Source organism: Vombatus ursinus, unplaced genomic scaffold, assembly GCF_900497805.2.
Source record: "Vombatus ursinus unplaced genomic scaffold, bare-nosed wombat genome assembly UNPS02009918.1, whole genome shotgun sequence".
NCBI classification, from domain to species: domain Eukaryota; kingdom Metazoa; phylum Chordata; class Mammalia; order Diprotodontia; family Vombatidae; genus Vombatus; species Vombatus ursinus.
The window spans coordinates 2,685,722-2,707,435 of NW_020949696.1; the positions used below are offsets into that span (position 1 = coordinate 2,685,722).

A 21,714-nucleotide genomic window follows, 5' to 3' on the forward strand; every position below is an offset into this window, starting at 1 on the left:
GCTATCTAATTCTATCTATCAGGGGCAGCTAGGTGGTATAGTGGATAGCATGCTGGCCCTGGAGTCAGAAAGACATAACTTCAAATCTGATTTCTGACATTTATTAGCTCCATGACCCTGGGCAAGTTACTTAACCTCTGTTTGCCTCAGTTTCCTCATCTGTAAAATAAGGATTATAATAGCATCTACCTCCCAGGGGTGTCATGAGGGTCAAATGAGATAATATTTGTAAAGCACTTAGTACAATGCTTGGCACATTGTAAGTACTAAATACACATTAGCTATTATTGTTGTTGCTACTATCTACCACACCTCAAATATTTCACTAGTCTAGGGGTATGAAGTTCAGGACCAAAAAGGCAGTATCCCTAGTCACTCTTAAGGGGGAACATAGTCATTAGCTTACTTTCACCAGTTTAGCTCCTTTCCACCAGACACTGATTACACAAAAGATCATCACAGACAGCAAAGAAACCTGTTTATCCAAGCAAACAGAAATTGCAGAAGTTATACAGATTAGATTATACTAAAGAATACACAAATGTAAATAAGCTTGATCTAAGATTGAAAAGAAATCTCAGCTCAGATCAGGAAAGAGAATGAATGTTCTCACTCAGAAGCTGTCCATTCTAGCATCTCTAGAATTTCAAGTTCAGAGACATGAGGGGACTGGTTTCCCAAGCATGTCTACTATTCCAAAATCATTCTCTCTTTCTTACCTGGAGCATCTCTTGTCAACATACATTTCCCCCAAGATGCTCTAGAACCAGCTCAGCAAATTCCTTATGCAGGTACAAAGTATAGAGTTCATTATCTTTTCTAGTGATCAGAAGATCCATCTCTCTCCATATGCAGCACCAGACTGTCCCTCCACTTGGAATGGGAACCTGGTTGTAGATATCCCATTTGGGTGGGAACCTGATTGTAGATCGAATGTAAGCTCTTTGAGGACAAGGACTATATCTATTTTTTCTTTGTATCTTTAGCCCCTGGAACAGTACCTGCCATTTTTGTCATCATTGATCATTTTTCAGTTGTTTCCAACTCTTTGTGAGCATGTTTGGGGTTTTCCTGGCAAAGATACTGAAGTGGTTTGCCATTTTCTTCTCCAGCTCATTTTACAGATGAGGAAACTGAGGCAAACAGGGTTAAGTGACTTTCCCAGGATCATGCAACTAGCAGGTTTCTGGGGCCAGATTTGAACTCAGGAAGATGAGTCTGGTATCTAGTGGGCACTTAATAAAAGTTTATACATTGATTGAATAATAACTCTCATCTCTATTGCTTTAATACATTGTCTCATTGACCCTCACACCATCTCTGCTATGTTGGAAGCATGAAGACTATCATTCCCATTTTGCAGATGGGGAAATAGAGGGGAGTGGCTTTTTTAGTGTCACAAAGCTGTTGTTCCTTCATTTTGAAGAAGATCAATGACATCATGAGGTGATGTCTTGACTTTTGAGCTAATTGGATTCTAAGTGAGGCAGTGTTGCACAAAGCCACCAGTCTCACTCTGTCTTCCAAAGTCATTGAAGTCTGCTGGCAAAACAGAAGTCAGGATGGCTGTAATGACCCAGGATGCAGTGGATGGCCTTGGTGTCTTTGATGTCTGAAGAAGCTCTAAGCTATCCACAGTGCCTGCTTTGGCTGTCTTCATGGCAGTTGGAACAAATTGTTCTCATTTGCCCATTCCACCTGGGGAAGTCTTCACATGCTTGAGGCAGACACCCCCCAAACTCACCGACCAGTTTCAGGCCTGTTAGTTATCCTCAACCAGCTTTAGCCCCTCCATCAGGGTTTTACCGTAAAGCTGCTGTAGCTTCTTAGAGCCATGGGTCAGAGTTGCATAAAGGTGGACACCAAAGATAGATAAACAGCCCTGAAAAAGGCTCAGCAGCCCTCACACCAGAGGTACTAGTACTCTTGGAACACCTCATACTCATAACTACCCTGTAAACAGAAAGATGTAATTATTATCCCCATTTTACAGATGAGGAAACTGAGACTCAGAGAAATTTAATAAATGTCTGAGATGGTATTAAAACTTAGGTGCTCCTTACCTAGCTGCCTAGTCCTGCCTATTTCTTCAGCAGCTTGTCCCCAAACCAGAATCTGTAATCTTGTACACTCAGCAGCACAGCCAGTGTCCATATAATATTCCACTCCAACCTTTCATTGCCATGGACTTCAGTACTCCATCTTCCTGAGCAGCATCATGGCAAGAAGATCTCCACTATAGCTCCATTAACTTGTTGGGGGCTGTGGTCTGTGACCACCATCTAGGGCCACCCACCTGTTCAGCACCATGGTCAGAGCTCCTCCTTAAAACTCTTCTCTTGTCTTTTCTAAACCACTTGAAGCAGCTCCCAACCCACAGCCTCATATGCCTTTTCAAGGACACATCCAGGGAACGTGTGCCCTGAGTATAGTCAGTACCACAGTCAGCAACTAGATTCCTTTATTCCCTTTGTAAGGATCCTGCCTGGGTCCTCTGTCTTATTTCATAGGGCTGAGATGTGGAAAGGGCCTTAGGTACATCTAGTCTAACCTCCACGCTTCACAGATGAAGAAACTTAGTCTGAGACACTACAAGAGTGCACAGCACATTTTCTGTTTCCTTCCGCCTCTCTCCTTTCCTTCTGCTCTTGCTGTCCTCTATTTCTTTTCTTTTCTTTCTTCCCTTTCCCACATTTATTTTCCCTCTTCCCTGGGATCAGAAGGAGCTATTTCAAGTTCAAGTTCAATATTGAGAGTCTCAGTCAGCATCGAAACCAATATCTGAGATGCTTTTCTAGTCTTTTGGAACAATTGCTCAATGTCTGGCTCCTCAAGACTGAGATATAGACAGTGGTAGCTGCCTTTGGAGGGAGTGACAGGGATATCACAGTTGACAGAAAGGCCCTAGCAAAGGCAGAAGACAGGACACAGCAGTCAAGAAAACTACACACTCAATGAAATCCAACTAAGTTCCTACTATGTGCCTAGTGCTGTGCTGGGTGACAGAGATCCAAAGACAAAGAAAAACGATCCCTCTCTGTCCTGAAGGGGTTTGCATTCTACTGAGGGGGGAGGCATTTTTTTTTTTTTACAGAGAAGCAAATACAAAATACACATAAAGTAAAAAGCAAATAATTTGTGGATATTGTTGGGGTGAGGATCAGGAAAGGCTTCAGATAGGAGATGACACTTGAGCTGAGCGTAGAAGGGAGCAGGGGATTCTTGAGAGGCAGAAGTGAAGAGGAAGCACATTCCATGGGAGGATGAGGATTGATGGTCAAGGTTCTCAAGGTTCCCATGAGAAAGTGAGGATGATGGTCAAGGATGAAAGCTATTGACTCACAACACAATTAAACCCAGGTAGTTTGTATCACCCCTTCCCCATATCCATGAACACAGCTATAAGGGACAGACACACACACACACATACACACACACACACACACAGAAAGTCACATAAATGCCAACATTTTCCCCTTAAATCTGATTCTAGGCACCATTACCTGGTGCTACCTTAGCCTTGAATACAAAATATCCAAGAAGAAGGCACAATAGAGGTCAAGTCTAACTCCCTCATTTTACTGAGGAAGAAACTTGAGACTGGAAAGATTAAGTGACTTGCTCAGAGTCACACAGCTAGTAATAACCTGAAGCCAGATTTGAACTCAGTTCTTCCTGATTCCAAGCCCAGTGCTCTGTCCACTGCATCGTGCTGCAAAATTCTGTCCTCTAGATCCAAATAAAATAAATCTGATCCCTCTTCCACATGACAGCTTTCAGAGTACTCGATGACAGCTGTCATTTGGGGGCTGACCACTGTCCTCAGTCTTTTCTTCTCAAGGATTCCCAGTTCCTTCAAGTGATTCTCTTATGGAATGGACTCTAGCAGACCCCTAACTTGGAGTTTTTGCTCTGGTTTGAGAGACTGCAAAGTCACTAAGTTGAAGAAGAGGGAAAGACCTAGGGAAACCGAGGGATACTGGTTCAAAGGAGAAGGGAGAACCTCACCTTAAGAGATCATTTCATAGTTTCCCATCCAATCCAAGCTAGTCTAATCCAAAGTACATTTATTAAGTGCCCACTGCATGCAAAGCTCTATGATAGATTCTGGGGCTACAAAAGCAAAACAAACTCCTAGTTCCTGCCCTCAAGGAACTTGCAATCTAATAGTAGCAGATAACAGACTACGTATTTAATAGACTGAGAAGGGAGAGAAACACTAACAACCAGGGCAATCAGGAAAAGCTCTTTACTTGAGTTAAGCCATAAAGGAAGTTAGCGATTCTAAGAGATAAGGGGTAAGGAGGGAGTGCATTCCAGGCATGAGGGATAGTCTGTGGGGGGGGCACAGAGTCAAGAGATGGAATTAAGTTTCAGGGAATGGTGAGAAGGCCAGCATAGCTAGAATATAGGATACATGAAAAGGAATAACATGAAATAAGCCTAGAATGATGAGTTGAGGATAAATCTCAAAAGGGTTTTAAGTGGCAAGTTGAAGACTTTGTATTTGAGCCTAGAGACAATAGGGAACCACTGAAGGTCCTTGAGTGACAGAGCCACACATTTTAGGAAGTTAATTCTGGCAGCTTTGTGGAGAATGGATTGTAGAGGAGAGAAACTAGAAGTCAGGCAACAGTCAGTTGAGAGGTGATGAAGGTCTGAACTAGAGTGGTTACCATGTGGGTGAAGAGAAGGGGACAGGATTGATAGATGTTCTGGAGGTTAAAAAAGAAAAGTACAACTATAAGCAGCTGATTGGAGGTGGTGAGTGAGAAGGAGGAAATTATCCAGGGTGACACTAGTGTTGTGAACTGAGGTGAAGTTTGGAAGAATAGTGGTGTCCTTGACAGAAATATGGAAATTCGGGAGATAGCTAGATTTAGAATAAATATATAACAAGTTCCATTTTGGACATGTTGAGTTTAAGATGGCTAAAACATATCCAGTTAGAAATGGTCAATTAGCAGCTGGAGATCTATGGTTATGGCTCAGGAGAGAGACTATGGCTGGATATATAGATCTGAGACTCGCCTGCATAGAGACAATTGAACTCATGGGAGCTGTTGAAATTATTGAGAGAGAGCACAAAGGGGGAATAGGAGAGGACTCAGCAGAATGTTGGAGGACAACCAGGCTAAGAGCTGAACATGGATAATGATACAGCAAAAGAACAGGTTGATCAAGTCAACAAGCATTTATTAAGCACCTACTACATGCAGGCACCGTACCGAGCTTTTGGAATTCAAAGAAGGGGGAAAACAGTCTGCTTTCGAGGAATTCACATTCTAGGGGAGAAGACAAGGTGCAAATAAGGTGTTTACACGGCAAATTGGAGATCATCTCAGAGGGGAAGAACTAGCATTAAGGACAGGAAGAGCGTCATGAGGGAACAGTGTCAGGAAAGGGGAGGGAGATACCCAGGAGGAGAGAGTGGTCCCCAGTCCAAAGCTGCAGAACAGTTAAGAAGGATAACACTTGAAAAAAGGCCATTAAAGTCAACAGTTAAGAGATCCTGGTAGCAATGGAGAGAGTGGTTTCAGTGGAGTCGTGGGTTAGCAAGCCAGATGGGAAGAGATTGAGGAGTGAGTGGGCAGAAAGGAAGTGGAAACAAATGTGGAGTTTGGCTGTGAAAGGAAGAAGAGATGTAGGGAATGGTCTTATTTTCACTCATTATTGTTGCTGATTAGGTGCTAACTATTCCATGCCAGCTAATCAAGGATTGATGTGGGGGAGGCCTGACATTCTTTTCCACCCACCCTTCTCTCCCATCCCTCCCTCTTGGTGCTGATGGTGGGTGGAGCCCAGGCAGGGTGGGGCAGGGGCAGGGGTGGGTCTGGGGCTGTGTCATGAGCCCACTTAGGGAAGCTTCCAGCTCAAGCCCCCAGAACAAGTGAGATTTGGGGAAGAGATTTGGGGTGGGACTAGGGTGTGTGTGTGTGTGTGTGTGTGTGTGCTCAAGCAAACTTGTCCCTCCAATCTTGCCTCCTAGGGAATGTCCCACATGTCTTCTTTCCTGACAGTGTATAAACTACCCTTGCTCGTGGCTTATGCAGAGCATACTTAGCCATCAGCTGCCTAGTTTAGATCCAACTTCAGAAGAACTTCAGAAGCCCATTTCCAGCCTTGTGAGGCTGAGGGCTTTTCTGTGGACTTTTCCTGATGCCTGGGGCTACTTCTATCCCCTGTGCTGCTCTCTGCAAAGGCTGCCTCCCGGGGCCTCCCAGGACCCCAAAGAGTGCTCCAGGACCAGTAAGCCTGGAGATAAACAGGGATGTGCCCAGGCAGGGCCTTGTGGGCTCTGCAAGCTGTGGAGAGACCAAAGGGTGGTGGCTATAGTGACCTGCTCAACCAGTCCAGCTGAGCTGCTGTCCAGTGGATTCTACTCCAACTCCAGTTACCTCTGACGGGACCTAAGGCTCTCCCAAACTCCCATGGTTACCTGGGCACTCTCATCTCAAGAATATATTCACCTAAAATCAGAAAAGAATAGGCAGAAGAAACACAGTGGGTTACTTGTGTGTTCAGAGACACATTAACCAGCCCCTCCTTGCCCCAGCTCCAAGTCCTCCTCACTCAGAGCTCCCCATTGAAAGAAAGGGAAAGACCAAGGCAGGGGCCAATGGCTCTTTTTGTTGCCCATTCAGTTCTAGTGAAGCTCCCAAGGGACAGCAACGGGCTCTGAGTTCAAATTACGTAAGGACTGAGTAAAGGAACCGAGGATGCTTCATCTGAAGTCAAGACTGAGTGGTGGGGAAGGCATGAGAGCTGGCTTCAAGTATTTGAAGACCTGTCAGGGGCAAGAAAGGTTCTATTTGGCCCCAGAGGGCAGAACCATAGCACTAGCGGGAAGTGGTTCAGGCAGCTGGAGCTGCTCCCAAACAATAAGGAAGGGAAATAGGAGGAGGTAGTGAGTTCCCCGTCACCTGAGGTCTTTGTTTAGAGATTTGGTATACTGTAGTAGGGATTCCTTTTTGGAAATGGGTAGGACTAGATTGCCAATGAGGTCCCTTTCAGCTCCAAGATTTTGTGATTTGGTGAGGGTGGGGACTGTTTTGTTTTCATTTTTTTGCTTTGTTTTGCTAGGCAACGGGATTAAGTAACTTGCCCAGGGTCACACAGCTTTGTTTTCCTTTTGAGGAGTGATTTCAGCACCCAGCTCAGTGCCTGGAATGTAGGACAGAATTCATGTGTGCGTGAAGTGAATCTCTTCATGCACTTTCCTCCCTTCATTGCAGAGGTGGGTGACTACGGGTGTGGAACACGGCATGCATTATCAAGCATGGTGAGTTCTGCCAAAGTTTTTTTCCTGCAAAGGAAGGTTTGCAGGGTAGGGAGAGGAACACATTCTGAAACAAATGTGTTGTAAAAACAAAAGGTAGCAATAAGATGAATATAATTTTTTAATAAAAATTAAGTGGCCGTCTCTGAACCTTTTTTCTCATCTGTGATGATAATTTGCAATTACATGTATTTTTATTTGAGCCTCACAATAATCAGGTGAAGTGAGGAATGCCAGGTATAATTGCCCTGATTTACAGATGGGGAAACCGGTTCAGAGAGGTTAAGTCAATTGCTCAAAGTCACACAGCTGGTAAATGTCAGAGGCAGGATTTGAGTTCAGGTCTTCTGACTCCAGATCCAACTCCCTATGCTTATCCACTACATTCTGCTACATCTCAGTAGGATGGGATTCTTAACCCCCCACTCTCTTGCGAACTGAAGTATTGTAAGGAAAACACTGTATGTATCTTAAGGCAAGGGACAGCTAGGTGGCACAGTGGATAGAGCACTGGCCCTGGAGTCAGGAGGACCTGAGTTCAAATATGACCTCAGACACATAATACTCACTAGCTGTGTGACCCTGGGAAAGTCACTTAACCCCAATTGCCTCACCTCCCCCCCAAAAAAACAAACAATCTTAAGGCATCAGAGTCATGAGAACTGAAGGAATGATTAAGAGCAAGTGGGGGATGGAGGGACAGAGGGGCAGCAGAAGGCTATAAGTACAACGGGTTGCAGCTCTAAGGGAAATAAACAACAAAGACTGAAAAAAAGCAACGGAGACTGACACCTAGCGGCCAGATGCCAAAGCTTGGTGCCCTCTTCAGCTCTCTTCGGGGGATCAGGGAAATCAACCGCGGCACTTAAAGCTGTCCAACAGGAGGAAACACCCCAAGGGGTGAAGTCACCTACCCAAGGTCACTCGGGTAAAAGGTATCCTAGCAGGGATTTGAATCCAGGTTCTCTGATTCCAAATACCCAAGTTCCTATAACCACATCCAAATCTAATCCAATCCTATCTGACAAACATTCATTATCAGTACCTACTTTTAAAAAAACAAGCAAGAGACTATTCCAAGATTAACTAAACAAAGAAAAATCCTAGTCCTTAAGGAATTTACGCTGGTAGAGGTACAAAATATAAAAGGTGAAGTATACCGTAAGACAATTTGAGGATCAAGGTGACACTAATTGGTGATAGGTAGATAAAGCATTTATAAAGCGTTTACTATGTGTCACGCACTGTGCTAAGTATAGGTAAGACAGTCTCTGCTCTCAAGGAACTCCCATTCCAATGGGGAAAGCCAACACATAAAGGAGAACTGGAAAGTGAAGGGTACAGAATGATGGAGGCCTGGATCCTCACCAATCTGAGTCCAGGTTGGTTCTAGGGTCAGAAGCCAAGGTTCTACTGGGGAGAACTTGGAGATGATGGGTGGTCTGCATGGAGAGGAATACCAGGGAGGTTCAGAGATTTACCGTAGCACAGAAAGGGACTGCAGAGGACATCTAATTCAGTGGTCCTCGTTTTACAGATGAGTAAACTGAAGCTCAGGGAGATTAAGTGACTTGCCTGAGATTACACAAGGAGCAACAGAAGGGAAATTTGAAAACAGGTAGTCTGACTCCAGATTCAATTCTCTTTCTGTACCATACTGGAATGCCTTCCCATAGGAGCTGGCACATGAGCAGACCACTGAGGTCAGCTGGGGATTCTCAGAGGTGGCACTGGGTAGAGAATGCATTCCAAGGGAACCTGGACAAAGGTAGGGAGGTAGGATATGGAATAGAGAACAGCAAGAAGACTAATTTGGCTGGAATGTGTAGTGAGGGGAGGCAAGTAAGAGGCACGAATCCCGGAAAGGCAGTCTGGACATTCTCCGAAAGATGTGACTAGGCAAAAGAAGAAATGCAAGCAATTTACAACCATGTAAAAGAACGCTCCAAATTACTAATAATAAAGGACATGCATGTTAAACCAACTCTAAGGTTTTATTTCATGACTATTAGTTTGGCGAAGATGACAAAGGATGAAAATAGTAAACAATGAAGGAGCTATGGGAAAATAGGCACACTAGTACATCGTTGGTGGAAATGTAAATTGATGCAACTGTTCTGGAAAACAATCTGGAATTATACTCAAAAAGTTACTGAACTTTTGACCCAGCACTACCAACACTAATCATACAACTCAAGGAGGTCAAAGACAGAGGGGAAGGCCTTGCAGATACACAATTAGTCTTAGCAACACTTTTTGTATTAGCAAAGAATTGGAAGGGAAGTGGGTGTCTATCTACTGGGGGGTGGCTGATGAGTGACTTATGAATCTAATGGAAAATCAGCGCAATGTAAGAAATGGGATGATTTGTACAAATGGATAGAAAGCAGCTTACTTACACAACTCACGCAACCCCACAATAATTTTAAGCAAAACAACAGTGGAAGAATTCAGAAGACCCGGCAGAGAGGTGATGAGTATACTAGAGGTGATGGATTAGACATACATTTTCAGACGTGGCTAATATGTTACTTTGTTTTGTTTTATTATACTTATTGTTACAAGAAAGGGCTCCAGAACGGCAAAACACTTTAAATGTCAGGCAGAAGAGTTTGTATTTTAACCTAGGGGTAATAGAGCGCCACGAAAATTTCTTGAGCAAGGGAGGGACTTGAGTCTTAGGAATATTAATTTGGTGGCTGTGTAGAGGATGGGTTGGAGAAGGGAGAAACTTGAGGCAGGGAGACTAATTAGACGGCTTTTGCAATATTCTTAGTAAGAGATGGTGAGGACCTGAACTAAGGTGGTAAGGAGCTGTGTGAGAAATATTATACACCAGCCCTGGAATCAGAGGACATGAGTTCAAATCCTGCCTCAGACACTTACTAGCTGTGTGACCCTCGGCAAATCACTTAACCCGATTGCCTCAGGAAAAAAAAAAAAAAAGAGGGGCAGCTAGGTGGAGCAGTGGAGAGAGCTCCAGCCTTGGAGTCAGGAGGAACTGAGTTCAAATCTGGACTCAGACACATGACTGCTGTGTGACCCTGGGCAAGTCACTTAACCCCATTACCTAGCCAAAAAAAAAACTCCAAAACAAAAAAAGAAATATTATGGAAGTAGAATTGGCAAAACTTGACATCTGATTAGGTATGAGGGTAGGGAATGTGGCGAAGGAGACGAGTCAAGAATGACTCTGTTTTCCAGCTTGGGTGACTGGAAGGATGGTGGTACCCTCAGCAGAAATAGGGAAGTCAGAGAATGGGTGGGCTTAGGACAGAAGATAAGAAAGATTTTCAGTTTTGTTTTGGACATGCCAAATTAGAGATGCCTACAGGACACCCAGAAGGAAATGTCTGATAGTCAATTGCTGATGGAATTTAGAAGAGACTCAGGGTTGGATATAGGCATGTTGGAGTCATCCACGTGGAAATGGTAATTGAATCTGGGAGGAGGTTGATGAGTTCACCAAGAAAGCATGTAGAGAGGATAAAAGGTCCCAGGTCAGACCCCTTGAGGGACCCCCACACCTAGAAGGAGGTATGTGGAGGATGATGCAGAAAAAGAAGACTGGGATGGAATGGTCTGGCAAATAGAAGAGGACCAAAAGAATATGTCCGGTAAGGGGAGAGTGTTGTCAATAGTGTCAGATGCTGCAGGGAACTAAAAATAATGAGAAACGAGAAAAAGGTCTCGGGGTTAGCAGTTTTGTAACCACAAAGAGAGCGGCTTTGGTTGAGTGGCAAGACAGGAAGACAGACCACAAAAGGCCGAAGAGAAGATGAGGAAGTAGAAGCAACAAGTGTTGATGCCTATTTTGCCCCTGAGACTCTGGCTGGGAAAGGGGGAACAATAGCTTGGGGGTCACCTGGGATTGGGGGAGAGATTTTTAAAGATCAGGGAGACCTGGACAAGTTTCTGGATAGCAGGAAATGCAATAGAGATGGGGAGAGATTAAAGATGAGAGAGACAGAGGGAATAATTGAAGGGGCAAGTGGCTGGAAGAAAATGGTGGGGAAGGGATGGAGGATGCAAAGAGGGGTCGGCCTTGGGGAGGGAAAGGGCCACTTCATCAGAGCAGAGGAGGAGAAAATAGGGCATGATGTGAAGGGGGTTTTAGATATAGAGTAAGGGAGAAAAGAGAATGGCTTTGATCTTCCTAGGAAAGTATGGGATGATTGCCGCTCCTGAGAGGTCGGGGACAAGGAAGCATTGTGGGAGGCTTGAGGAAAGAAGAGGTTTGGACTGATTGCTGTGGGTAGTGGAGATAGGAATCAGTTAGGGAGGGAGTGGTGTGTGCAGCACTGAGGGCTCCATTGAGATTAGATAAAATAATTTGTGGTTCAGCAATACAACTCTTTTCAGTCACATTCAATAGCACTTGAGCAGAAGAGACAGTGCACAGTAGGGCTTTGGGGGTTAGCAAGGCATGAACAGGGGAGGGACAAAAAAGTTGGGGATTCAAGAGCTAATGGCACTGTAGAGCTGAACTCAGTTATACAGTTCTTAACCCGGGTGTCTGTGAACTTTTAAAAATATTTTGATAACTGGTTTTCAATATTTTCCTTGTAATACTATGTATTTATTCATTATTATGAGAAGGGGTCCACAGGCTTCACCAGACTGACCACCAAAGGAGTCCAGGACACATGAAAAAGATTAAGAACTCTTGGTTTAGGGTCAAGGGAAGAAAATGAATGCAGAGCAATGGTGATGGCCTGGGGGAATACTGAGGGGTGGCAGGATTGTAGGGTACAGTGAAGATGAGCAACGGTGATGGTCTGGGGGAATACTGAGGGGTGGAAGGATTGTAGGGTACAGTGAAGATGAGGAAGAGGTTTAGGATTGAGGCATAGGAAAAGATGGAAAGATGAATTCTGGCCAGATCGGAGGAATTAGAGTTCTTGACCATGGAAGCGTACATCTATGGGTGATGGAGAGATTAAAGTGGGACTGGGTGTGACTAGAGTGGAGTCAAGGTTTGGATCCAGGGAGCATCAGAGGTAGATGAGCTAAGAAGCCAGGGTGCTTGGGGGGCCATCAACTCTGTGCATTTAAGCCTCCAAGTATAAGGGCAAGGGTGAGGATAAAGAGGAAGACTGAGTCAGAAGGGAGAACAGAGAGAAAAGAACCTATTGGACAACAGGCAACTGACACCAGTATCAGGTCAAAGCAACATATCGGGATGGTGAGTGATGGAATCTAAAGGAGTGCTTGGAAGCGGTAATGAGTGACTGCTTGTCCTCTTGGCCCAATGTGTCACGGAGCATGAAATAAGGTCTATTTAATTCTGGAGAGGGATGCAATGTCTTCTACTGGTGGGGGAGCCAGGCTTCTGGGGGCACAAAGAAATGAAAGGAGGAAGAGAAGTCTAAGGGAAATTTGTTGTCCATAGTGGTCTGTGAGAGTCAAAATTGCTCTCTTGAACTTTGAGGTCTATACTATGTCTTGGGTACCACCCACAGGACCCATTTAGCCTCACAATGGAATTTAATCTACATTTCATGAACCTTAGGCTGGATCCACATTCCAACCTCTGCATGTCCCATTTCCCAGGAGTCCTTTCTCTATCCCACTCCCCATTGGAGGTAAGGTGGATCATAGGCTCAAAGAGTCAGAGCAGGAAGGGACCTTAGAACTAGAGTCCAGGGGCAGCGAGGTGGCGCAGTGGATAGAGCGCTGGCCCTGAAGTCAGGAGGACCTGAGTTCAAATCTGACCTCAGACCAAACACTTGACACTTACTAGCTGTGTGACCCTGGGCAAGTCACTTAACCCCAATTGCCTAAAAATTTAAAAAAAAAAATGCATCAAGAACTAGAGTCCAACCATCCTCTGTTACAAGAATAGTTTTCACTTTTCAGGGCAGCTAAGTGGCACCGATCTCCCAGCAGGTAGCACAGTGGATAGAGTGCTAGGCCTGGAGTCAGGAAGACTCAGCCCTAAGTTCAAATCTGGCCTCAGACACTTACTGTGTGAACCCAGGCAAGTCACTTAACCCTGTTTGCCTCAGTTTCTTCATCTGTAAAATGAGCTGGAGAAGGAAATGGCAAACCACTCCAGAATCTTTGCCAAGAAAACCCCATATGGGGTCATAAAGAATTGGGCACGACTGAACAACAACCAACCTTCTCATTTTACAGATGAGGAATTTGAGACTTGGAGAGATTTAAGTGATTAGTCCAGGGTCACACAGCTAGTAAGCGTCTGAGGCCAGATTTGAACTCAGGTCTTCCCAACTCCATGTCCGTTGCTCTATCCCCTATGCTACCTACTGGGAGATGGAATTGATGGGTTCTCCTAGTTTCTCTCTTAAGTCCAAGACCTTGGACATTTCTCCTTGATTTCTGTTTCTGATCCAGTTTCCACCCTGCCAGGCAGGTGACCCAAGTTCTAGGCCTGGTTCTGATAGCAACTTGTCATGTGACTTTGGACAATCACTATTTCTGGCCCTCATTTTTCCTATCGGTAACACGAAGGGCCTGCCCAGTGGACAAAGCCATTCATCATAGGGTCCATGAAGAGAGCATTGTGGGATGAATTGGGAGAGAGAGGCTAGGGTCAGACTGAGGAAAGCTTCCAATGCCAAGTTAGGAAGGTTGTTCTTTTTCCTGTGGATAATGGGGAGCCAAGGAGAGTAGGGGGAGGGAATCCATCAGGATTGGACTTTAGGAGGGTGACTCCATAGCAGGGATCTCTACCTGAGGTATATGAACTTGGGATTTAAATATATGTATATATATATATTTAAATATACATATACATATATGTACATATATATGTATAGATAGATAGATAGATAACTGTATTTAAATTAAACTAGTTTCCTCTGTAATCTGTGTATTTTAAGTTTTTGCATTTAAAAACATTATTCTAAGAAGGGATCCATGGGCTTCAGCAGAGTGCCAGAGGGGTCTTCGACACAAAAAAGGTTAAGACGCCTTTCTCTAGAGGAGGACAGAGGGGAGACACTGGAGATGCCAGTGAGGAAGTTGGCGCCAAAGTCCAGGTTGATTCTTGCTCTTTGGAGGGCTCTGGCCCTGAAGTGCCCCTTCCCTCCCAGTAGAGGGCGCTGCAGAGCCTCTGACGAGCATATCCTCTACTGGAAAAAGGATGGTTAGGAGAGCTTAGCATTCTCCCAGCAACAGCCCAGCCCTTGGTTCTGACCGGCTTGCTCTTTGCTGTTGGTTCATGAGAGGAAACTGCTTCCCACTCCACTGACCGCCCCCCCGGCTTCCTGGGAATGGGACTTTCTTTCTGCCCAGGCAGAAGCTGGTAGGAAGGATCACTGAATCTCAATGTCCCTGTTTGCTCCTTATCTCAAGTTGAATGCACTGGGTACCTGGAATCTCTCTCCTCTCCCCTCCTTTTTCCTTGGGTAAATGATTTTGTGGGTGATAAATTTGCCCCCTGTAAAAATCATTGTCCTGGACAAGGCTCTAGTGATCCCGCCCTCGTTCCAACACTGCTCACAGTTTCTCTTGTATCCTTCCCCGGGTCTCTATTCCTACTTCCACCATCCTAATACAGGAGTTCTCCAAGTGCGGTCTGGGAACATCTACGGGGCGCTGAGACGCTTTCAAGGGGTTCACAAGGTCCAAACTATGTTCATAATAACACTGAGATATCTTCATTTCTAATTCAGGAAATATTGATTGCTATAGCTCACAAAAACAAAAACTCTTTGAGGGGGCGGGGTCCTCAATAATGCTTAAGAATGTAAAGCAGTGGGGCAGCTAGGTGACAAAGCAGAGCACCAGCCCTGGAGTCAGGAGGACCTGGGTTCAAATCCAGCCTCAGACATTTGATACTAACTGTGTGACCCTGGGCAAGTCACTTAATCCCATTGCCTAGCCCCCCCACAAAAAAAATAAAAAGACTATAAAGCAGTCCTGAGAACAAAATATTTGAGAACCATTGTTCTAATTCAAGCAAGCCCTCCTTAACACCCAGCTAGACTATTCTTGTATTTTCTATTTTCTTGCCTCCATTCGCCCTCTCCCTCCCAATCTATCCTTTATTTCATTGCCAAAATACTCTCCTTTATGCAAAGATCTGCCCATGCTACTGCTCTGTTCAAAAAATCATCTGGGGCTCTATTGCCTTGTGAGCAAAAAGTTCAGCCTATTCACTTTGGCATTCCAGGCTCTCTCCAATCTGGGGTCACTCTCTATTTCCAGTCTTCTTTCACATTGCCCTCATTTTTGAACTCCTCATGTGAGTCAAACCAGATGACCCCCTGTCTTCCAAATACGCCCAGCTTGTCCTGCCTCTGTGTCTTTGCATGTGCTGTTAATCTGCTGGTTCCTTCCCACCTGTCCTACTTCCAATGCCACCTCCTCCTGGAAGCCTTCTGTGATTCCTCTCTATTGGTAAAGACTATTCTTCACATCTCACATAGCACTATGTTCTGTACCTCTCCACTGCACTTCTCACGAAGGCTCATAGATTATGTAATTACCCCTTACTAGCCTGTGAGATCCAGAAGGCCGGGGAACCCATCTTGTATAAACTTGGAGCCTCCCTAAATTTCTCTCCCAGCACTGAGCCCTGCACACAGGTGGCATTTAAAGGTTTCTTGGATTGACTTGGGCTTGGGGGTGAGGGTCATCAATTATGGGAGCAGGTCTGGGGCCTGAGATGGGATTCTGAGGGGGCTGGGATGAGTGAGGATATAGGAGGGGGTGGGGAGTGAGAGGTGTGGGCCTAGGGGTTTGAGAGGCCTAGAACTCTCAAGTGCTCTGAGGAGCACTTAGGAGCCACCCCGACCCCAACACCAATTTATAGAGGAGGAAATTGGGGCCTAAAGAGAAGTTGCTTCACCAAGGCCTTGGTTCAGGATTCCACTCCAGAGAGAGAGGTTTGGGGTTTAATGGGCCCTCCACAGAGAGCAGCTCCCAGAAATCCCTGTTCCCTGGGGGCTCTTTACTCTTCCATGCATGAATTGGCCACCTCCAAGAGATCTGGTCTCCCAGAGGAGACCCGGGGCCTGGGAGCAGAGGAATGGGACAATCTCTATTCCCAAGCATTTTTTTTTTATTGGTTACAAGAGGGGAACTTTGTCAGCCCCAGGAAGGAACAGCGGATGGGGCAGGGCAAGTGGGAGACCAACAGAGGCCCAGCCCAAAGTGAGGATGGAGGGGACAATTAGGGGCTACACCTGGAAGCCCTTGAATTAGGGGGGGAAACAGGAACGCCACCAAGGGGAAGCTCCAGTTCTGGATCCCCTGTTTCCATTCAGCCCTAAACGTTGACTGGGAGGATCAGTGACACGCCAAAGTGGTCGCCCAACCGACCTTCACCGCCTGCCCTTTCCATTCTTCCCCTCTGCCTTCTCTTTGCCTAGGACTGTGCTGGAACGGGCCAAGGCAGCAGCTAAGCCCTTCCACGTGGGCTGGAGGGTGGGGGTCCCTGAAACAAGTTTTCTCCTCTCCCCTTCGGGGAGAGACCGACGCCCAGAGAGCCAGGAGTCCCGAGGGTGGAGAAGTGGCCAGGGGGTCGCCCTAGGGCGGAGGGGCCGGCCCATTCCCTATCTGGGCCAGCCGTCCGCCACGTGGAGCCGCCGGAGCGGCTGGCAGGGCCGGGCCAGCCCTACTGTGGGGTATTGGTAACTCTTGGTGAAGTCGTCCCGGGATGCTGGGCGCTCCGATGGGGGCGCAGCCCCCGGGGACACGCGCTCCGACTTGATACTGAGCGCTGGGGCCGGCGGAGAGCCTCCCGGGGCCGCTGGAGCCTCCTCCCCGGGACCCGAGGCGGAGCCGGGGCGGACACTGCGGAGCCGAGAGAGAAAAAAGTGAGCCCCGGCCCCTGTCTCTGGGGAGACCTGAGCTGTAGGCATCTCCTCCCAGCCCCCGGGGACTCTCCGGACACTTGGAGCGGAAGGCACCCTCGACTTCACCCAGTCCAGTTTGCCCAGGGTCACGCAGCACCTGGAGTCCGTGCATCCTCCCCTCCCTCTCCCAGCCTGGGGAGCTAGGCAGGGCTGAGGGCGCCAGACTCGACATTTGGGAAGTTGCGCAGAGGGCGCTACCCGTAGGGGCCAGCAGGCGCCCTGCAGAGTGAAGTCTGGGGATTAGGTTGGATACAGGCAAGGCTCGGGTTACGGTGAAGAGGTCTTGGAGGGACAGGTTAGGTTGGGGCTGAGGATGAGGTGTGGGAAGAAGAGGAAAATGAGGTGGGTGATGGGGAGTCACGGAGGGCTGGGATACTCACCTAAGGTGTGACTGGGAGCTGGGGGATCTGTCCCCCTTTGGGGGCTGCCAGGGGACCAGGGCCATGGGCTGGAGGAGGCCCGGGTGAGAGGAGGGGTCTCCATGACCATACTCTGTAGGGAGTGGGGATAAAGTCAGCTGGAACTGTGTGTTCTAGGGGGAGACTCTGGACTGATGGAAGGAAGACAGGAGGAGGAAGGTAAGCCTGGGACAAACTGGATTCCAGTCCAAGCTCTAATCTTGTCACCGGGAGTCCAAGGTCATGCACGGATTCATTCCCCCTCTTCCCCTTACTTAGAGTCATTTAGACTTTCCTCTTCCCCTCCCCCCCCCCCCCCCCCGGCCCCTTAGCCTTGGACCCTTGCTGAAACCTTTTTTTGACTTGTAGTTGGGTAAATACATAAATGATTGGTAAGTGTGGATGATTCTATCCCCAGGGCTGGAGCACAGCTTAGAGCTGCCTCCTCTGAATGGGGCTCAGGAAATGTGTGTGTATTTAGGGAGAGTCTTACCTGCCTGGCTAGAGGAAAGGAAGGGAAAAGCCCCCAGTCCATGACTAGAGAGACCACCACTGCCAGGGGCTGAGATGGGGCTGGGGCTCTGGAGGCTTCCATAGAGAGTTCTCTGTGGGAAGGGTGGTGGTACTGTCACATACCCAGGTTTCTCCCACCCCTCCAGTCCTCCCCAGATTCTGCCATAGCTCCCATTCCTCACTCACTGTGGCACTCAGGCCCGCCCTGGGCCCTGTCAGGTTACTAGGCAGGTCTGGCCTCCGTCCATCAGCTGCTGCATATAGAGGGGGAGGGGTCTTGTTGGCCAGAGCCCGAGGAAGGTTGCCTGGGGAGAAGAGTGGGGGCCCTAGACCTGCTGAGAGGAGAGAGGGGCAGAGGAGGGAGTATACAAGAGGGAGCACTATCTACCCTCCCATTCTCCCACCCTGAAAAACCTGGGAACCCCAGACTCGTCCCACAGCAGCCCCATCGCCTCATTTTCTGCCTACTCCTCATGCCCACTTCCTGCCCTGCTACTCCCTTGCTAGGGGAGCCCACCCACCTTCATCTCTCACCTGGGGGCAGCGGCCCTGGGGAACGGCCTGATGGGGGACCAGCCTTGGATGCAGCAGGACGGAAGGGGGATGGACGGCCCTGGCCAGGGGAGGCCTCACCTAGTCCGCAGGGTTCAGACCCAGACCCTGGGGGAGGCACTGCCCCATATGCCAGGTCAGGGCTAGGCAAAGCAGGAGTTGCTGACTGCAGGGCAAAGAGGAGGTGGGAATAATTGGTCAAGTTTAAGATTTGGGGTAAGAAGTATTAGTCCTATTTTACAGATAAAGAAATTGAGGCTCTAAGACATGAAATGACTTGGGTAAAGCTGACATTTGAACACAATTTTCTAAATTCCAAGCCAGTGTTCTTTTCCCCCTTACTCAGATGTGGGAATGAGAGAGAAGGGGAATCCAGATATAATGAGGTGGAGGAGGGTTTAGAGAGAGGAGACTGAACTGTAGGAGAAGACACTTACATAAAACCTGGGTCGAACCAGGGCTATATCAGCCCCATCACCCCCAAGACGCCGCAGCTTCTCCCCTGGCTCCACCAGCCCCTCATCCAGCTCCAACTCCTGACTCTCTAGGCCAAGGCCCTTCCGCTTCAGCGTCTGAGGAGAGAGGATGCAATGGATTATGGGTATCTCCCCACTGGGAGGAGAGATCCTGCCTCCCATCCCTGCCCAATCTGGGGCTCTCCTGGGATCAAGGTTTCATCAGATCCCATCTCCCCTTCTAGACAGTGTCCCTCATTGGGACACTGGGTCTAGGAGCCTTGGGATTGAGGGGAAAGGCACAGCTCCTACCTGAAGGTATCCCCTAATCTGAGGGAGGAGCCCTGGTCTGATGGGGAGAAAGATGTGGCCACTGAGGACCTGTCTAGGGGATAGGAGGTACGAATAATAAGTAGCCCAGATGAGTTAAAAAAAAATCATAGAACTAGAACTCAGAGGGGGCCTTTAAACGTAGAACACAGAATGTCGGAGCCAAAAGAAACATCAGAACCAAAATGTCACGGGAGGGACTTTAGAACAGAGAATGTCAAAGCAGAACAAGACCTTAGAACCTGGAGTGTTAGAATGGGGAGGGATCTTAGCATCCCTCACATGTCACAGTTTGGAGGGATCATAGCACAGAGAATGTTGGGGCTGAATGAGACCCTATAACCCAGAATGTTAGTGCTTAGGAGTGACCTTAGTACAAAGAATGTCAGAGCATAGAGGAATCTTAGAACACAGCATCAGAGCTGAGAAGGGTCTTAGAGCATGGACCATGAGGGCTTGAGGGGCCATTAGAGACCTTCTCTTCCTGCCTCCCAGGTCCTGAGGGGCAGGCCCTGAGTCACCTCGAGGATGTCCGTGTTGGTGCGGCTTTCGTGGGGTTCACTGTACTCAGTGTACTTGAGCAGAACTCGGTCCATGTCGGTGCTGGCGTACTGAAACAGGCGGTTGGCACTGTTGAAGATGATGAGGGCAATCTCACAGTCGCAGAGGACACTCAGCTCATAGGCCTTCTTCATCAGCCCAAACTTCCTCTTGGTGAAGGTCACCTAGGTCCCAGACACACAGATGAAGAGAGGGAGGGGAGGCAGGGGGAAGGTGAAGGCCCCCCGGCTCACACCTGTGTAGCTCGTTCCACTGCTGGGGAGGGGTCCCTGGCTCAGATGCCTGGGCTCCTTCTAAGAACCTCTGGGCTTTGGAATGGGAGCCAAGTTACCTGAAAGTCCCAAAGTCCTCCTAACTTTCTATAACTGATTTTACTCTATCAGGGTTAGGAGGAAGGACTTGTCATAGAGGCTCTCTTTATGAGGGGATCATAATGGAATAAGAAGGTTGTGGCAGCTTTTTTTGTGGTGGCAAAGAACTGGAAATCTAGGGGATGCCCATCAGTTGGGGAATGGCTGAACAAGCTGATTATATGTATTGGAATATCATTGAGCTACAAGAAATGATGAGCAGGAAGATTTCAGAAAAACTGGGAAGACTTATATGAACTGATGCAAAATGAGGTGAGCAGAACCAGGAGAACACTGTACCCAGTAACAACAATATTGTTCGATGACCAGCAGTGAATGACTTAGGTATTCTCAGTGATACAATGATCCAAGACAATCCCAAAGGTGTGATGATAAAGCATACTATCCACCTCCAGAGAAAGAACTGATACTGATTGAATACAGACTGAAGCATGCTATTTTTCACTTTCTTTCATTTTTTTCTTTTATTTGAGTCTTCTCGTACAAAATGACTAATATGGGAATGTTTTACATAATTGCACATGTATAACCTGTATCTGACTGCTTACCATCTCAGGGAGGAGGGTAGGGAGGGAGGGATAGAATTTGGAACACAAAATTTTAAATAAGGTGTTAATAAAAAAGATGAAAAATGAAAAAAAGGTTGTGCCACCCCCTCCCATCTGCCCATGACTTCCTCCAGCTCTTTAACCTCTCCCTCTGTGCTCCAGAGCCCCAGTGACCATACCCTGGGTTTTAGTCTTGGCCCTGCCACTAACTTGCTCTGGGACCATGGACAAATGACTCAGTTTCTCCAGGTTTCAATTCTCTCATCCTCTGAGTGTGTTGTCCTGGATCTCCTTAAAAAGCCCCTGCGCCTAGGGCAGTTAGGTGGTTCAGTGGATAGAGTACCAGCCCTGGAGTCGGGAGGACCTGAGTTCAAATCCTGCCTCAGACACATAACACTTAACTAGCTGTGTGACTCTGGGCAAGTCACTTAACCCCATTGCCTAACAAAAAAAAAAAAAAAAAAAGAACCCTGCACCTAAGGGCTGTTTTTGTGTCTTCATGAGACAGACGTCTCTTTGAAAGGTAGTCCAGGCTCTGTCATTGCCAGAGTGTGACAGAGAGGCAGGATGGCCCAGGAGTCAGGAGACCTGGCATCTGGTAACCTGCAGCATGGTCTTGGGAAATTCTTTTCCCTCTCCTGCTGAGCCTCCCTCCCTGTCTCCCTCCCAGGGCTATTGTACAGTGGTAGTCGAGGTAGTGGGGAGGCTGAGAACTGCAGCCTCAGAGGAGGCCAGAGGCACCTTCCTTCCCTCCCTCCACCTTCTCACCTGACGGTTCCGCTGATCTAGAATTCTGGAGATCTGGATCTTTTTTCTTCCCATGGTGTGGACCGGGCACAGGCTGCAGAGGGGAAAAGAGAAAACTGGGTGAGCTGAAAGC

General features: G+C 47.4%; 1 protein-coding gene across 6 annotated transcripts in view; it reads right to left on the reverse strand.

Annotated features, from left to right (window-relative positions):
* Positions 1-6,451: 6,451 nt before the first annotated feature.
* MEF2B (myocyte enhancer factor 2B) overlaps positions 6,452-21,714 on the reverse strand; it is a 34,736-nt gene continuing 19,473 nt past the window's right edge. For 2 of the 6 annotated variants that reach the window (XM_027853060.1, XM_027853061.1), the window contains exons 2-9: positions 21,603-21,675; positions 19,876-20,079; positions 19,007-19,141; positions 18,552-18,735; positions 18,204-18,352; positions 17,998-18,109; positions 17,487-17,598; positions 16,293-17,044 (exon numbers count right to left, since the gene is read on the reverse strand). In XM_027853060.1, the coding sequence (XP_027708861.1) occupies positions 16,804-17,044; positions 17,487-17,598; positions 17,998-18,109; positions 18,204-18,352; positions 18,552-18,735; positions 19,007-19,141; positions 19,876-20,079; positions 21,603-21,656 (1,191 nt within the window). In that variant the 5' untranslated portion in view covers positions 21,657-21,675 and the 3' untranslated portion in view covers positions 16,293-16,803. Of the gene's footprint in view, positions 6,471-16,292; positions 17,045-17,486; positions 17,657-17,997; positions 18,110-18,203; positions 18,353-18,551; positions 18,736-19,006; positions 19,142-19,875; positions 20,080-21,602; positions 21,676-21,714 lie in introns of those variants that run through there. The other 4 variants (XM_027853065.1, XM_027853064.1, XM_027853062.1 and 1 more) reach the window with 4 other exon arrangements.